Source organism: Eleginops maclovinus, chromosome 19 (assembly GCF_036324505.1).
Source record: "Eleginops maclovinus isolate JMC-PN-2008 ecotype Puerto Natales chromosome 19, JC_Emac_rtc_rv5, whole genome shotgun sequence".
NCBI classification, from domain to species: domain Eukaryota; kingdom Metazoa; phylum Chordata; class Actinopteri; order Perciformes; family Eleginopidae; genus Eleginops; species Eleginops maclovinus.
Genome location: NC_086367.1, coordinates 22,451,032 through 22,468,733, shown reverse-complemented (window position 1 = coordinate 22,468,733; position 17,702 = coordinate 22,451,032). Strand labels below are relative to the sequence as shown.

Genomic DNA, 17,702 nt, shown 5'->3' with positions numbered 1-17,702 from the left:
AGACAAAGTGAGGACATTAAAACTTGGTGTCAGTATCAACGTTAGAATTAGGTTTTTGATACAAGTTTGGATTGAGTTTTTGATTGCAGTTGTGATGTAGGTCTTAAATATATACCTCCATTTCTGGAAACCTCTCCCAGGCAGTTGTTTGGCACTTTTGGAGCACATCGTTTGTGACAGTTGAATTTACAATCTGAGGGAGAAACAAGAAAGGAGCCATTCGGACACAGCAGGTTATTATCCAACAACTGGAACAATACAATGTAGAATAAAAAGATTTGACATTTGAACTTCTCAAATACTAATGTTAGCCTGCTAGCTGTGGTAGCTCCTGTAGAAACAGAGTAGCAGTCACTGGCACAACTTTAACTATTTCCAAGGATCACGAAGATGATAAAGGTTGCTTTTGTTTTGGTTTGGTTTCTCAATGACCCTGATGAAGACCACAAGCAGCTAATCTCACAATAAAATGGTTGTTTTTTTCCTCTTCAGTCATGGTTTAATGGTTTCAAATCCTACGATTCTGTTTTGCTTTTTGCCTTAACATGCACATACATCTAGCATCATTTAGTTTGACAGTGTTCCAGTGAATCGACTCTCTTAAGGGACAAGATAACGTGCTGTGCTTTACAAAACAAACAGATGAATTCTTGCTGGGCTAAAAGGTTTAAGTACCACACTACATTAAAACAGCTTTTCGAGAACAGCCCTTACTTTATTCTTGACTACACCAAAGGCACAGTACTTGTCACATTGTATGTAAATCTAGAGCTGCAGGATTGTCTAAAAACACATTTTCTAAGGGTTATGTGCATAAAAAACAACCAACTGTGTCATTAAAGTAACTTGTTGGCACTTCACACTCATTGTATTTACCCATCAGATTTCCATTAACCTCCCTGATCCATTCCTAGCCTCCAAAGGATGAACCCTTACTAATTGAATTACCGCACAGCTTTCTTCTAGTGCCACTCTCTGACGGTTTAGAGATATTGTAAGTGACTGAAAATGTTTCATGGGTGTGTTATAATTTACAGAATGGGTAAAAAAAGGGTAGCTAACCTTTGCACTGGAGGCCTTGTCTGAAGAGGCCTTTCAGCAGCTTCTTGCAGTGCTGGCAGATGGTGGGTCGGGTGTACGAATGGATCAGGAAAGTGTGAGGAACTTTAACCTTCGACAGTAGGATCTTGTCTAGTTCGATGGGACGGCCGACATACGACTGGGAGCTGGAGCGACGCTCTCGACCCGGGAAGTAATCTAACTGGGTCTTCTGCTGCAAAGAGAGACAAAGATCAGGAGTGGAGTTTACGATTCAAGTAGTAAAATGTTCAGAAAGCTTTTTAAATTATTATGAATGCTGGGGTTTACCTCCATGCTGGGACTGACTGGAGACTGCACGATGAAAGACAGCAAGAGATAGAAAGAGAGACAGTTAGAGTGGGAGTTAATTGTTGTAATTAAAGACAGTCAGTGGCATTTTAAGACACCACAACTATTGTGTTGTAAAGATGTGTTAAATGCTTATTTGCACATGCAACTTAATATTTACAAAAGTAAGAAATATTTTTTGTAAACAAGTAGGTGGTTCAAGACAACATAAAAGTAAAACCAAATATGCAAAATATGAGCTTTTATAGCCAATAAATACAAGAGAAATGCTTTTCTTTTAAATATGTGTCCTTTGCTTCATCAACGGGTGTGGAGGTTTGGACCTTTTTGTTTCAGTCATCTTGTAGCATTAATCATCACCAGTAACAATTGCACTTTCACAAGAATAATTAGGAGCCTTTTCGCAGGGATCTGTTACTCTCAGGCTGTCATGTTAATTGGTAGCACTAGTCAAACCTGCTGTCCACAGATGGCAAAATCGCAACGGCAAGCTGAAAACCAGAAGCCGCTTTTGTCTGGGACTGGCTGATGTCAAGGAACATTGTTAAAAAAATCAGAGTGAATGTTGATGATACAACTTGCAGCCACAGATTGTTAGTGAAACATTCGGCTTCACAGATCTTCATTTGACTATATAAATAAATAAAACCAATTAAATGATCTGATTTTGCATTGAACCCATGGTCTTCACAGATGTGCAACAACAAAACAAGACAAGTCCTCCAAAAATCTCCATAGAGACATGTTTAAGATGATGTATATCTTATCCACTGACCAGTAAAGCCTCGTCGGTGTAATGGGGCGGTGAGGGCTCAGCAGAAAGGGGGCGACCGAGGTTTACCAGCCCTCCTGTCAGGGAAACATTGGACGAGCGACGCCTCCTCACTCCGCTGCAGTTATTGGGGATCTTAAAGGCACAACGCTTGTGATAGTTCAGCCCACAGCCTGGACAGGAAGACAACACCAGGTGAATCAAGTGTGTCACACTGTCTTCTTTTTGAGCCTCAAATAGTGCAATCAGTTAATGTGTACCTTCACACTTGAGTCCCTGTCGTACGAGTCCCCACAGCATCTCTCCACAGTGGTCGCAAAAGGTTGGAGCTCGGTACGAGTGAACAAACAGGCAGTGTGGACGGATCTGGAAGTCCTCCACTGTGGCTGAGCTGAAGAAAACAAAAGATGTTAGGATGTGAGTAAAACACCTTGCAGAAACTCGGTTATTTTTACGTTTTTGGGTGTGTTTGTGTGCCCCACTGGGTAGCAAATGGTTGCTAGGACATTGCAGAAATCTTGCATTTGTCTTACAAAGGGGACATTAAGCTAACAAAATAGCACTGTTGCAGCTATTAGCACCTTTAGCCGCTAACCGCTAGCTCAGTCTTTACACATTTTACAAAATGTTTAAAACCAGGCTCAGAGCCGAGCAGCTGCTCATCTGGGGGGACTGGGCCGGTGGCCACAAATAGCCAACTGCGCCCAAACATCCTCCAGCTGTTTTCACAAAAACCCAGTTGGGCACTCTTGGCAGCATCAAGAACTCCCGCGGACAAACCCAGAACCAGCCAGTGTGAAAACTCAAAAAGTAAACCCAGATATTTCAGTTGTACTTATCCAGCTTTCTCTAATAAAGATGATGTAGAGGAAACTCACCTCATTAAAATGGATGAAAGTTGAGTCACATTTGGGTTTTAATGAGAAACCATCTGGTTCAAAGTAAGACTCTGTGATTGCTTAAATGAGTTGTGCAACAGTTTGCGGATCAATCATTTCCTGATTCACGAGCATCTGTTTTTCTCAGAGCACAGTTTCAACAACAACAGCTGACAATTCATCATGATTGTGGCGACCTTTTTTGGGGGTTCTGTGGTGTTTTCTCAATGGAAATTAAGACTGTAGGTCCTTTCAGCTTTGCCACAACAAACACAAATGTTGACGCCAAACTTTGATAAATGTTTTTCTTAAAATAAGTATTTTCTACATTTCACAGGAGTCAGAATTCCCAAATGTTGGATTTGCAACTTGGTGGATCTGCACAGGTGTTTTCACTTATTGTGCCTGATTAGACCTCTTCTGAGGTGTGTGTGTAAGTTGCTTCATTAGCATTTCACACTCTGTTAGATTTGTTGCACCTGTTAGGGCAGAAACTCTTGCACGTTGGGTTTTCTTACATGTAGTTTGCAGACTTTTCAGGACAAATCCTCCAAAATCCGACACCTGTGTTGATTTGCAGTGCATGTTTGACTGATAAAACTATAAAACCTCAACTATGTTTACAGGCACACTCATATTCCACTTGGATTCCAAATACAACAATTAGATACAGTCATGCAAATGTGTTTGGATATTCCTAATTATGCCCCATTCCAAATTTAGAATTTCCCAATCAAGGCTTGTGGGATATGCTGATATTATTTGGGATTTATGAGCATTCTTTGGACGTAAGGGTACAGAATATGCATCTAATTTTGTGTTTTAACCCTTTTGCCCGTATACCGTGAGCTCTGTGTGGTTTACACAAGCTTGCAGAATGGTGACACCAAACAATATGACTGCAGATGGTAAACGAGGCAATGGAAGTCGTTTTAAAAATGCTGTAGCTGTAGGATGTACACAATTGGGGTGACGTTCGAAGTTTGCACAGGGTTAGGGTTAGACTGAATATTATCAGAATATTAGGGTCACAGTAGAGAGGGGTTCAGGCCATAAGACAGACTTAAAGGGTGTTTGCACAGCTGCAGGGTTAGAGTTGGGGTTGAACTGGAATATTATTGGAATACTAATTGATGGTAGTGTGGGATTAAGGCAACAAATAAGGAAAGGAATGAAGGAGCATGTCACCAGGTGTGGCTCCATGATGACTTTCTTGGACAACATTGGAGCTCTTTGGCACAGAGAATGAAAAGTACTTGTGAATGGATCCATCCACTGCTGGTTTCAATCCGAATGTGTGTTGAGAGAATATAGATAAAGAACATTTGACAGAGTTCCTGTAACTAGCCAGCGATGGCGAGTGAAAAGGGGAGGGAGATAAACAGAACAGCGGAGACAAAGAGTAATGAATGGGTTGTTAGCGGGTATTTTGTAAATGTTTTGGAGGTCTGAGGGGCTCTTAGCTCGCGCAGATGGACCAAGTGTTCCTTTGGTTGGCCAGCAGGCTTGGCAGGGAACGATGGGTAGTTTGGGATATCATTTTTTCCCCCCTCTATGTCTCCCTCTGCATGCATTCCTGAAAACTCTCTTGAATTTTCTCTTCCATACACACATGCACACGGTCGCCCTGTGCTGTGGTCCTCCAGCAGAATACTGCTCTGATTAGACATTCTGCTGCACGAAATTACCTCCATTTATTCAAATTATTGTTTATGCCTTTTGTTTGGAGGGCCAAAATACATTTGGAAGTCTGAACAAGCTACCAAACTGTTATTATATGCTTCAGAAAATGACGTGTGTTTGTGTGTGTGTGTCTGTGTGTGTGTGTGTGTGTGTGTGTGAGGGTTTCCTAGGTAGTCCTTGTCTGAATATAAATGCCAGTGTTTATGTGTGGTGAAATTAAATGCGTGCTCGCTGCTGGCTTGTTAACCAACAACCAGAAAACAAACACTGCGGGTGGAGAAACTGTAAACCAGCACAAGTGCAACCGCAGGGTGGTGGAGTGATTATTACCATTGTGTGAAACATTAATCATGCGATAACAACCTTCAGTTCAGGGGTCTCGTTGTATTTATTAATCTGTGTTAAAGCTAACAAAGTACAAATCTTTTATTGACACTCATTTTTCTCAAGAATCCTAGGATTTCGTACTGCTGGACTCCCTGGCTAGCGCTCCAACACATTATACGTGATAGGCTAAGGGGCGGGACATCTGTAAGCGGTGGACCAATCACAACAGAGCCGGCCAGCAAACCAATCAGAGCAGCTCTGGTTTCAGACAGAGGGTGAAAAGAGGAGCTGCAGCACAGGCAGTATGAGTATAATGTTCCTTCCTCTTCCTCATGATTATTTCCCATTTTATATACCCCTCATCAACTTTCCTACTCCCTCCTCCTTTCTCTGTCAGGATCCTGACACTCAGTTAAAAACACTTTTGTTAACAGCTCTCAGTCAGTCCTGGCGACAGCTCCAAGTGTGGAAGAAACAAACAGGAAATTGATTTTGTATGTTGTAACAGGGAGCACCAGCTACGCGAGCTGATTGGTCAAAAACAAACCATGATAATTCCCGAAAGGCTCTTGCACACAGGTTTTATTGGCTGCGATGTTACCCAGAGAGCTAGTTAACGTTGTTTATCAGCTCACATGTTGATTAAAGTTGTTTACAATCAACAGTAACCCTGAGGATGATGGGACTTCACCGCTTCACTGTGGTCTCCTGTGATTTATTGTTTTGATTAATTTGTTACGAGGACAAACACCGCGATTCACTAGCAGGCAATCAGAATAAATACAATAAGAAAAGGAAAACATAAAGACATGATTGCGTAGTACACACATATACATCCATAACGTGAACACACCCATGTACAATACATCTACTCTCCCATTATGATCTGTTTCTAGCTTGTAGACAGCCTTAATTCAAACACACACACCGTTGAACACGGGGGACTGATCAGGCAAGTACAAACACACATCCTACCACTCAGAATTTTGACTTTTTGAATTTAGTTTTTTTTTCAGAGTTTTCAGTTTTTGCTCCAAATCGATTTTTTTTGGTGACTTTTTCCTCGGACAAAAATGTAATACACGTTTGCGTACACACACACACACACACACACACACACACACACACACACACACACACACACACACACACACACACACACACACACACACACACACACACACACACACACACACACACACACACACACACACACACACACACACACACACACACACACTTGTAAAATAGAGACAGGAAGTTTGTGAGCAGCAGCTGCCAGCTGCCGGATGTCAGTGTAGAAATGTGTGAACACCTGAGTCCTGAGCTGGACGGCAGCCAGATAAGAAAACAACAAACATGGGAATCATTATTTTTCACATCTGGATCCTTATATATTATGTATCAGGCTGCCGTATTATTCAAACGGCGAACACTAATTAATATTTTGACCTTATATTTTACACATTTCCATCTTCAAATGATATTTTGTATTTAGGATTATTTTAGAGTATAGCATTCTGTAGCAATGTAGAATCTGAACGTGTGGAATAAGGTCTGCAGGTGGAGGGAGCCCTTGCGTTTCTACTTTCTGGGTCAGCCTATGAAACCACGTCATCGCTGCAGAACTCAGCGTAATGAGTATAATGAAGTGCAGCCTCCCTTACCCGACAGCACGGCCTCCACCAGGTCTCCCTCCTGGATCTGCGAGGCGGAGCGCAGCAGCTGCAGCACGTTCTCCGAGGTCTGGTCATGACGAAACAGAAGGATCTTCTCGTACATCCCATAGAAAACACACTCTGGTATCTGATGGAGACAGAAAGCAGAGCACTGAGCGGACAGAACAAAGTGACGCATTATCGATCAGAACCCAGAGAAAAACATCAGCTATAATACATGTATTCCACAAATCCTCCAGCTCTATTTTGCATAGATCAGTATGTAGTGTCTCTACTGTCTCCGTGCTTTAATGTTCAGAAAGCTCTTTATTTTCCTCATACTGCCTGTGCTGCAGCATCTCTTTTCACCCCCCGTCTGAAACCAGAGCCCAGTCCGCTCTGATTGGTCGCTGGCCGGCTTTGCTGTGATTGGTCAACCGCTTAGAGATGTCCCGCCCCTTTAGCCTTTCATGCATAAGCAGTTCATACTTTATTAAGGGTTGAAGAAAAACTAAGGGCTGATTTTATAAATATACATTCATACACACATATATACACACACACTTTCTCACATACATATTTACTTAAGGGACATGAGATGTGATTATCTGATTATGAACCTGAAAAAATATGACCCATTCTTTAATTCTGGTTGTGCCAATAAGCAAATCTAAATTACAGAGGGATCGAGAGAGAGAAAAGGTAAGAATACACTTCATCAGCAGATGAATACATCATTCAAATTATCATCAGGAGCTGATGGACAGAATAATTTAAGAGAATAAATTAATACAAAAACAGTAATGCAGTGCATTTAACAGAAAGTGAACTCCATTAAAACCGCCATGTTAATGTTATCAACTCCTGGTAATTACCTGACAAGAGAACGGTGATCCAATCAAATTAATTAAATATGATCCTGACAGTCCGATTACGTTATCTGACAATTCATTATGTTCACAGGACTTATTCTATTCTGGAACTTTATGGCTTTTTCTTTGTTTGGATTTCACAAAAAATGTCACACACACACACACACACACACACAGTGGAGTGAAACCACGGGAAGTTAAAGGAGGAGTTCGCTGTTATGTGGAGGATCGATGAAGTGTCGCTGAAACGAGCAACACAGATCAACCGACTGCAGATCACTGGTGGGACTGCTATCGACCGCACGCACGCACGCACGCACGCACGCACACACACACACGAAACACCACAAACTCAACATATGTGAAAGAAAATGTGCTTTAAGATGACACTATTTAACAAGGTTAAATAGTGTCATCACTATGTAACACTCTCACTTCTATTGGCTACTGCTCCAACACATTGCAAGTGACAGGTTAAGGGGCGGGACATCTGAAAGCAGTTGTCAAATCACCACAGAGTCGGTCAGCTAACCAATCAGAGCAGACTGGGCTCTGGTTTCAGACAGAGGCAGGATGAGAAACATAAAGAGCTTTCTGAACATTAAAGCATGTCAAACTTAAGTTTTGTTTCTTGAAGATGAAATGAAGTGAGTATATTAAGAGCCAACAGGAGGGTGTGATGAAGACAATAGCATTGAGGAAGAGGAGGACAGGGGAAAGAACATGATGAAGAGGAGCAGAATCTTCACTTTTCACGCTCTCATCAGACCTTCACCTCTCTTTCTCTCTCTGCTTTTCAATAGCATCCTCAACAATACACTTCATAAATACATCTTTGTGTGTGTGTGTGTGTGTGTGTGTGTGTCTGTTGCGTCACCATAGCAGCAGTGCTAGTCTTGTTGTCATGGCAGCAAGGACTCAAGGCTGATTCCCCTTTCCTCCGTCTCCCTCTCCATTCAATTCAGTTCAATACTTTCTGCACTGAATGTACCATAGCATATTTTAAACCAATCCTGCAAGGCATTGTGGGTATTGTAGTCTTGCAACACTGGCCATTCCAGCGAGCCAGCGTGTACAAAAGGGCCCGACTACATGTAACAGGAATATAGTTAATGTGATTAACCCTTTTTACTCTACACTGACATGTCAAAAAAGCTCTTGTGAGATGAGCATATCAAAAAAGGAGGTGTGTGTGTGTTGGCAACAAGGGGCAGTACACTTGACCCACTGAATGAAGATCTACTCCACTTCCAGAACAGTGTGTTACGGCTCAGTCTTAATCCCGGCTTTTTAAACCTGCTTCATTTTAATCAATCTTCAAACAAAGGTTGTTTTAATTGTATATTTCATGATATGTTTTGCTTTTATTTTGGCCGTACGTCATCCTCATGATCTATTATCTTCTAAGTCAAGTGGTTGTTACAGCCCAAACAGTTTCTGAGCATGAGTGGTGCTGTAGTGCAATTTTTGGTGTACTAAGCAGGCCAGCTGTACAGTATGTACCTGCTTAAAGTGTAAGTATGCAACTTTGAAGGCGGATTGGAGCCCCATTGTAATCTTTAATAGACTAAAAGTCCAGAAGGTGCAGAATAATGTATAGAAAATGTGTAGATCAGCTGTTCTGTGAACCCTTGGACAAGTGTGGACAGAATACAAGAACACTGCAGTGAAAACACACGGGTGTAATCATTAACATCAATCACCACTGAAGTTAGACCATCCAGCTCCGGTGCGCTGCTCTTGCTGTATCTGAGCCTCTGTTATTATTAGCTCCACCTGTGCTCCTCCTGCCTGCTGTGGAAACAGCTCCACTGAAACCAGCTGTAGGTTCACCGACTCCAGAAACCACTTGTTGTGTTTATACCATCAGTAAGTGCAGTGACTCTGATAAGCGCTCAGGAACACACCGTCACTGAAAAAACACTCTTGAACAAAACCAAACCGTCCACTTAGAGACGGAAAAACAGCTTGTTTTTTTTTCAAATTGACCGAATGTAATTTTCATGTCATTTGACTGCAGCTCCAACGGGATACAAAATCCTCCCAACCGGAGATGATGTACGGCGCTTCGCCTGGAACACCTAATGGGGATGAGAGGGGGCTATCACCATGACGACAGTACATGCTGCGTGACGCCGCTCACAAAGGTGTGCGTGAGGGAGTGTTTGTGTGTGTGTGTGTCATCATTATTTAGCGACATCAACAGTGACAGTGCAGCAGATACAGTTATATATGTTTTCTTGTGTGTATGGTACAATCGTACCTCGAGGCGCAGCTAGATTCAACAGGAAAGGGTTTCAATGGAAGTGCAGCTCTTCCACTTCTCATATAGTCCCTTTTTCGTTTCTGCACTACATGTATCTAAAAGCTGCAGGTAACGAGAACATTGCATAGTATTTATTAAAGATTTAAACAAAGTCTTCTTGGCTTAAGACTCCTTATAAAAAGCTGGGTGTTCTTCGAGGTCTTAACCAACAGAGAGATTTGCACTTTGCATGTCAGACGTTCGTCTTAAAACAAACTCTCCTACGCCGAAAGAGAACCCATTTTTCATTATTTCACAGTAACTTAAACACCAGTCAATAAGACGTTTGTTTCAACTTTCCTCATCCCTCAATAATCATTGTACAACCCCTCAGGAACTAACTTTATAAAGAGTATTTACAACAACCTTCACCTCAGACGGCTGCTCCATAAGTATTAAACTACTCATGACAGACTCATGACGTATTTTGGGCATTGCCCTTTTGTTTTGGAGCTTCCATTAAAAAGCATTGTCACATTTTGCGGAAACACCTAGTCCTTTTACTAGAATAAACTCTCAAATTCAGGCCTTTTTTTTCTTGCTATCAGCCATTTTTACACGGGGTGTGACAGCCTCAGCGTGAACAGATCTATAGAATCTGCTGCCACAGTTTAACGATTCATGCTCAAATTGTTTTCATATAGTCTTTGGCAATACACGTTGAAGATCAGTAACTCCAAATTTTTTTACCTAAACCAGCTGCGAGTCTGAAACACTGCCCCCCCCCCCAGTACCAAGCTCTCCTATGTGGGCCAACAAAAGGAACATGTACGACATACAGTAGGAGTTATAAGACAAGCTCTGGCCCCTCATACCTCCACCATTGACTCTTAATATCTGTCTGCTTTAACATTTACTCCATACAGGAGATCACAATACACCTCAGATAAAGGCTAGGTGAAAGTCAGCTAAGTTGTGCATCAATAATACCTGATGATGTATCTTATTTTTGGGAAAACAATGGAGCTCTATGCCACAGAGAAATACTCATTGGTAGATGCAATAGGGGGTTAATTCTCACATAGATTGGATGATATTTGAAGTCGAAAAACCTGTACGAATAAGACAAAGAGAAACTGAGTAAAGGTGACACAGGTAAGCAAAAAGTACCTTGAGGCATCTGTAGTATTAGGGGCAAAAGAGAGCCCTTTCTTAATGTTCAGAGAAGAGATGAATAACTTTGATCTTAAAGTAAGACGGAAGTGATTAGTATTTCTCTGTCATTATTCTGCATTCTGTGTTGTTCGCAGTAAAGCTGCGGTTATACTTGTGACTTTGCAGTCGACCCTCTGTGTAAGCACATGAGGTGTGTTGATGACAAAAAAATAGAGAATATCAACAGGTTTCAGGCAACAAATGGAGAAGAGAAACGGTGAAAGACGAGGAGAACAAGAAGGAAAATCAGATAAAGAGAGAGATGAATGTAAAAAAGTGAGGAGATGAAAGACAGAACAATGACACACACACACACACACACACACACACACACACACACACACACACCTTTTTCTCGTGTACTTCATTCAATGCAAGTGCAAGTGTGTGTGTGTGTATGTGTGTATGTGTATGTGTGTGTGTGTGTCACATAATGGTCCTCAGAAGGACACTTCACAGCCGTAATCATCATCAGTTGCCAGGCAACAAGGAAAAACCGCTACCGACTGAAACACAGCACAGACGGCTTTATTATTACAGTTACAGAGGTGTGTGTGTGTGTGTGTGTGTGTGTGTGTGTGTGTGTGTGTGTGTGTGTGTGGACAGTGTTTAGGTCATTACAGGGAACAAAAGTCATTGTCCTCCGTCAGAAAGCAGCAGGCCTCGACGTCACAAATATTTTCTTTAACCCGTGCTAATTTCTCAATACTGACGTCAACGACAACCATTGCCGTTATCTGTCAGCCAATGAGAAAGCAGCTACACGAACACACTTCAGTCCAAGCTCATTTTGGGCCTCAGAGAAACATTTATAGGAAGAGAAACTTAGCTTTTCTACAGCGTTTCAGTATGATTTCTTGTATAAAAAAGCCCTTTCATACACACCTGTTTTCACACACACACACACACACACACACACACACACACACACACACACACACACACACACACACACACACACACACACACACACACACACACACACACACACACACACACACACACACACACACACACACACACACACACACACACACACACCTCTCGTTAATCAGTTCATTTTGTGCCATTTGAAGTGTTAAGTGTTGCATGTTGTGAGCGATGTCACACGGGTTTTGTGTGTGAACAGGTGTCCTAGTGACCTGCTGTACTTTATAATCCCCTTTAGGATACACAACAACCTGCTAATATAAACACTTTAACCAAACAACCTATGTATGTGTGTGTGAGTGTGTGTGTGTGTCGCACGGTGTCAAGCTGTTAGCATCCTGCCTCTCAGGTTACAGGTGTGTGTTGGGTAAAAGTCGCACTGCGGGGAAATGAAGTGATTTTCACCTGAAATGAGAGGATTAGTGAATCTGAACGGAGATATTAAAATGTCACACCCAGGTGGCAAACTCTGGGGCGGAGAGATGAAGCGCAAGTAGACGTGACACACACTGCAGTTCCCCCGGTGGCCACTAGAGGTATCTCCATGAACCACCATGTTAAAGTGACCTCATTTTAAGCAGAATTGAACATTAACAAAACACGTTATAGTCTTGATAGCTAATGTGTGCCTCTTCGTGACCACCATATGGAAGGAGCATTTATACATGTCATTTATCAAAGTTATCTTAAGGCTTTAAATTAACCGTGGGTGCTTTCAGTGACAGGTTGATGCTATCTGAGGTCGCTAACCTCTTGCTGTTTCTCTCCCGTGTTCTGCTGACACATCTCAATTTCACATATAATACCCATCTCTAGATTAGCTGGGAGTAAGGTGGAGGCGTCAGTGCCATGATGGCAATAGCCAGACCCGCTCACTTTGGCCTGCCTTTGTCCACAACCACCCTTCAGAGACCTATGGATGACGTCAGAGAGTCCAAATCTTACAGATCTATGGTCACAGCGGGAATGTATGAGTGGTGGTAAGGGAGTCTGACTGACACATCTTTTTGTTTTGTTTGGCTTTCATTTACTCTAAACTGGTGTTTCCCACCATTTCATAAACATTTCTCCAGGGCAAGACATCTTAAAATGAGGGTGCATGTTGGACTTCCACTCGTAGAAAAAGTGTCTGTAAATGGTTTCAAAGAACTAAATATTCTTAAGTTCTTGTCCTTGTTTCCTGTCTTCATTTACAAGAAGAAGAACCAAAGAATTAGGACTGAATCAGCTGCTTATCCTATTTTTATTTTGTTCTTTACCCTGGTCAAATAAACACAATCCATTTGCAGAACTTTTTCCCAATCAAATCCCAATTTAGTCCCAAACTTCCTCTGATTCATTTCCAAGCCCATTTAAAAAAACATCTTATTCCAATACTGTCTGAATACCATTTGATCCCAATCATGAAACCGTATCAATCCCATCCCAACTCAGAAACCATCTCACTCCCGGCCTGGACTCCAAATCTTGTTCTGGCACCATAGTGATCCTCACTCAATACCATCTCAATCCACCTTTCCAGACGCCATTCCAATATTTATGGATGACTTGTATAAATACAATACTAATCTAGTTCTGATCCCAATTCCACACATCTTTTTTTTCCCAATTTGGGATCAATAAAGTACTTCTATCTATCCATTTTGATCCCATACTATCTCAGCCAGCCTCCATCCAAACCTGCTTCAGTTACAATACCACTCCCTACTCTATCCAATCCCAATCCTCCAATCATGTCCACTAAACAACCAGATAATTTTCTGTCCAATACCTATTTTGATCCTGATTAAACCCCAATTCCATCCATTACTATCCCGATTTACTCCCAATTAAGTCAGGATACCACAAAACCCCGTTTCCTTTATTCCTGATCAGGTCCAAATCCAATCAGATTGGTTCCTTTACGACGATATGTTTAGTACATTTCCCCTTTGAATTATTCACATGTATGTTGCATCAGCATTAAAGCTTTATATAAACTAAACAAGTTGCATCAGTGATGGTAAAATTGGCCTACTGAGATTAAAGGTCTTGATGTTTTACATGGAAGAACAAGACTGTGGATTTGTCTCAGATTTGGTGTTGAGAGAGAAATCACATTCATAACAACAACTCCTGGGAGACAAACAAGCTCACATTCACAAGCTCATCACAGATTGTCCAGTGCTTGTCTATGTGAGAATGTGGAAATCTATCACATTCATTAGGACACTGACACTGTCTCTGTGTGTGTGTGATTGTGTGTGTGTGTGTTTGTAGCTTATTTGTGAATGCCTGGCAACAGCTTCAGTTCATCTAGCAAAACCCTTAAAAAAAACCCAGAGACCCCTGCAGAGCGGGCAAACAAAAGCAGAATTCATCCTGTTTCCACTGAGAAGTGACAGAGTGAGTCACCACACTGACTAACACTGGAGCAGACCGCTGATTTCCAGCCTCACATACTGTAGACACACGCAGGGAAGCACTGCTGAACACACTGCCACAAGCCATCAGAGAACTCATTGGTGCTTTGCAAATACATCTCGAGTCTCCTATTGATGACAACTGTCTATGTCATGGGGGGGACACACTGTCTGTTCCATCATAAATCTAAAGATCTTACAATGTTATGGAGGATTTGTAGTTCACATAAGGTGGAAACAGCAGTTTATTCATAAAACACTGGTTTTTAATCTGCTTTTCACCTCAACAGTACTCAATGTGATATGGATAGTTCAGGACAATCGTACATTACCAGGACATCAATTCATCCATAAATCCATCCACAAATGTCTCTATCTATCCATCCATCCATCTATTTATCCATCCGTCCATAAAATGCAGGTGTTTTTATCTAGATTTTGCCCATTAATGCTACCACTAGAGCACTACAAATATCTCAGGAACATCCATCAATCTATCCAACTTTCCATCAACCGTCCATTTATTCATCCATCCATTTATTTATCCATCCACCCGTCCATCCATCCATCCACCCATCCACCCATCCATCCACCCATCCAATAAAAGCAGGTTTTTTAATATATATTTTGCCCATTCAACAATACTATGAATATCTCAGGAACATCCATCATTCTATCCGACAGTCCAGCAGTGGCTCAATCAGTAGGGGCTTGGACTGGGAATCGTAGGGTCGCCGGTTCAAGTCCCCAAACAGACATGAAAACATGGAAAGTGGACTGCTACTTGGAGAGGTCCCAGTTCACCTCCTAGGCCCTGCTGTGGTGCCTTTGAGCAAGGCACCCCTCCCCATTGCTCCCCGGGCGCTGCACGATAGCTGTCCACTGCTCCTAGTACTAGGATGGGTTAAATGCAGAGGACACATTTCACTGTGTGTGCTCTGCTGTGTACATGTATGTGACTAATAGAGGGTTTCATCCTCTGATTCTAACTTTCCATCAAGAGTCCATGTATTCATCCACCCATTCTAGCTAGCCATGCTAACATTACTCATACTGTAGGTCAGGAAGTCAGGCTTCCAGACACTAATGCAATATTTCCCAGTGAAAAACAGCTCAATGAGCTCAGATAACGATCAAATAAATAGTATAAATAGTTTCCTGAGATCCCTTCCTCATTGCCTTATCTGTTATGTACTGAAGAGGAAAAATAAAACAAACGTGCATTAACGGATCCTTTCGATTCCCAATTAAACATCAGACTTTTGCGAGCAGCAAGTTTCAGACAACAACAACAACAACAACAACGTGACTGTGTTGGACAATAAGGAACCAAAGACAACGGCTCACTTGATAAATCCATCATGGGTCATATATGCCACACACACACACACACACTTTATTTTCCAAAACAATAAATAGCGGTAAACATCTGGTGTGTAAAGCTCGGTGAACTGCAGACAGAGCTCAGAGGTTAACGTGGTGTCACTGACTGAGAGTGTCTATCGAGGGAATCCCCCGGGGCGTTGCACATTATCCATACGTGCTATTGAATATTCCCTCCACACACACACACACACACACACACACACACACACACACACACACACACACACACACACACACACACACACACACACACACACACACACACACACACACACACACACACACACACACACACACACACACACACACACACACACACACACACCACACACACACACACACACACACACACACACACACACACACACACACACACACACACACACACACACACACACACACACACACACACACACACACACACACACACACACACTCCCGGCATGTGGGCGAATGTTTGCTGCACATAACAAGTTTCCAGTAGCAGGACTACTTCCTGTTTCTATGACACAAGTACATGGATTTGCACAATCCTGAATAACTTCAAGCACATTTTAAAAGCAGGTTAAAAATATGCCTAACATTTAAGCATTTGTGTGTACAGGTGTGAAGTGTGTTCTATCATGTGCTTGTTTCTATGAGTGTCTTGTATGTTTAGCCCCTGCATTCTGCAATTCATTTATTATGTTTGTTGTTTTTGTTACATGAATTGTGTTTCTCCTATCGTTTTGTTTGAAATGTGCTTTATAAATATAGGTAAAGTTAATCAGATTAGGCTAAATATCAGGTAAGTACAACAGCTTCGTAGTTAAATTCCTTAAATTACAGACAGACCTAGAGTATAGGAGTAATATTCAGAGAAAAAAACTGGATTTTTCAATATTAAAGTCATAAAGTTAAGCGAAAAATAAGATATTCTCCACAATTAAACCGGTTTCACTTTGTAATGCAAGATAGAAATCCTCACAACAGACATATCTGATGGCAATCATACTTCACTAACGGGTACTAAGTTTCTTTAGATTCATTTTGAGTGAAACTGATGTGAAGGAGAGAATGGCCAAGGACATCCTGTTCGGTCACATGGTTCAGTCGTTGCATATCGGGGAGGGCTTCAATCCATCACATGACCAATCTTCAATTTGAGGACCACATGATGACAACTCACCTGTCTCCATGACAACTGGGCAAGCAAGTGCCACACATCTTAATCATTTCGCCAGACAGAGAAACAAGGGGGCCTGAAAAGGAATTATTGTTGGGGCCCTTATTAGAATACTTAGTCACTACTAGAAACATCATCCCAAATACTGAAAACTGAACTCAGCTGAATGTAATTACGTTTAACTGTGTCTTCGTGTACTTATCCCACACCTGCATGGCTTCATATTTCTTATGTCTTTGCTTTTTCTATCTGCTCATTTGCTCTCATGACAGTTTTTGACAGATTGGAACTGACCAAGATTAAAGATTGCTTTTTTTTACTCAAAATATGATTATAGAAGAAGCCTTTTGTTAAAAATGCAACCATATTCATAACTGAATGCTTATACACTAATGTTAATCATGCTACTTTAACTTTGGGCACACCCTCACAACTTTCTGCAGAAGTTACACGATGTCACGCGGACTTTTGTCTCGGTTACCTTCTGGTCCACGATGGAGCACGCCACCTCGCGCACCTGACTGAGGCTGAGCTCTGCGGCGTCCAGCAGCACCGGCTCGCGGCTCAGACCGATCTGGATGTGGAAGGAGATCACATCCCCCCCTCCTCCTCCTCCACCTCCTCCTCCCCCGGTGCCGGTGTTGTTTATCCCCCCTGAGAACAGGAGCGGGCTGGGCGCACGGATCAGCGGAGGCGCACTCATAAGAGCCTTTTCCCCGGTGGTCTCCAACGCTGCCAGGAAACAATTACGGTAAAGAACCGCACGGCTGATTAAATAGG

At 42.0% G+C, this 17,702-nt stretch overlaps 1 protein-coding gene across 1 annotated transcript in view; it reads right to left on the bottom strand.

Annotated features, from left to right (window-relative positions):
- Nucleotides 1-17,702, bottom strand: part of prkd1 (protein kinase D1) — a 46,709-nt gene that overhangs the window by 19,963 nt on the left and 9,044 nt on the right. Inside the window, exons 2-9 of the mRNA XM_063908054.1 lie at nt 17,404-17,654; nt 6,717-6,855; nt 2,757-2,762; nt 2,422-2,547; nt 2,165-2,334; nt 1,369-1,392; nt 1,063-1,273; nt 116-193 (exon numbers count right to left, since the gene is read on the bottom strand). Coding sequence (XP_063764124.1) covers nt 116-193; nt 1,063-1,273; nt 1,369-1,392; nt 2,165-2,334; nt 2,422-2,547; nt 2,757-2,762; nt 6,717-6,855; nt 17,404-17,625 — 976 coding nt within the window. The 5' untranslated portion in view covers nt 17,626-17,654. The remainder of the gene's footprint in view (nt 1-115; nt 194-1,062; nt 1,274-1,368; nt 1,393-2,164; nt 2,335-2,421; nt 2,548-2,756; nt 2,763-6,716; nt 6,856-17,403; nt 17,655-17,702) is intronic.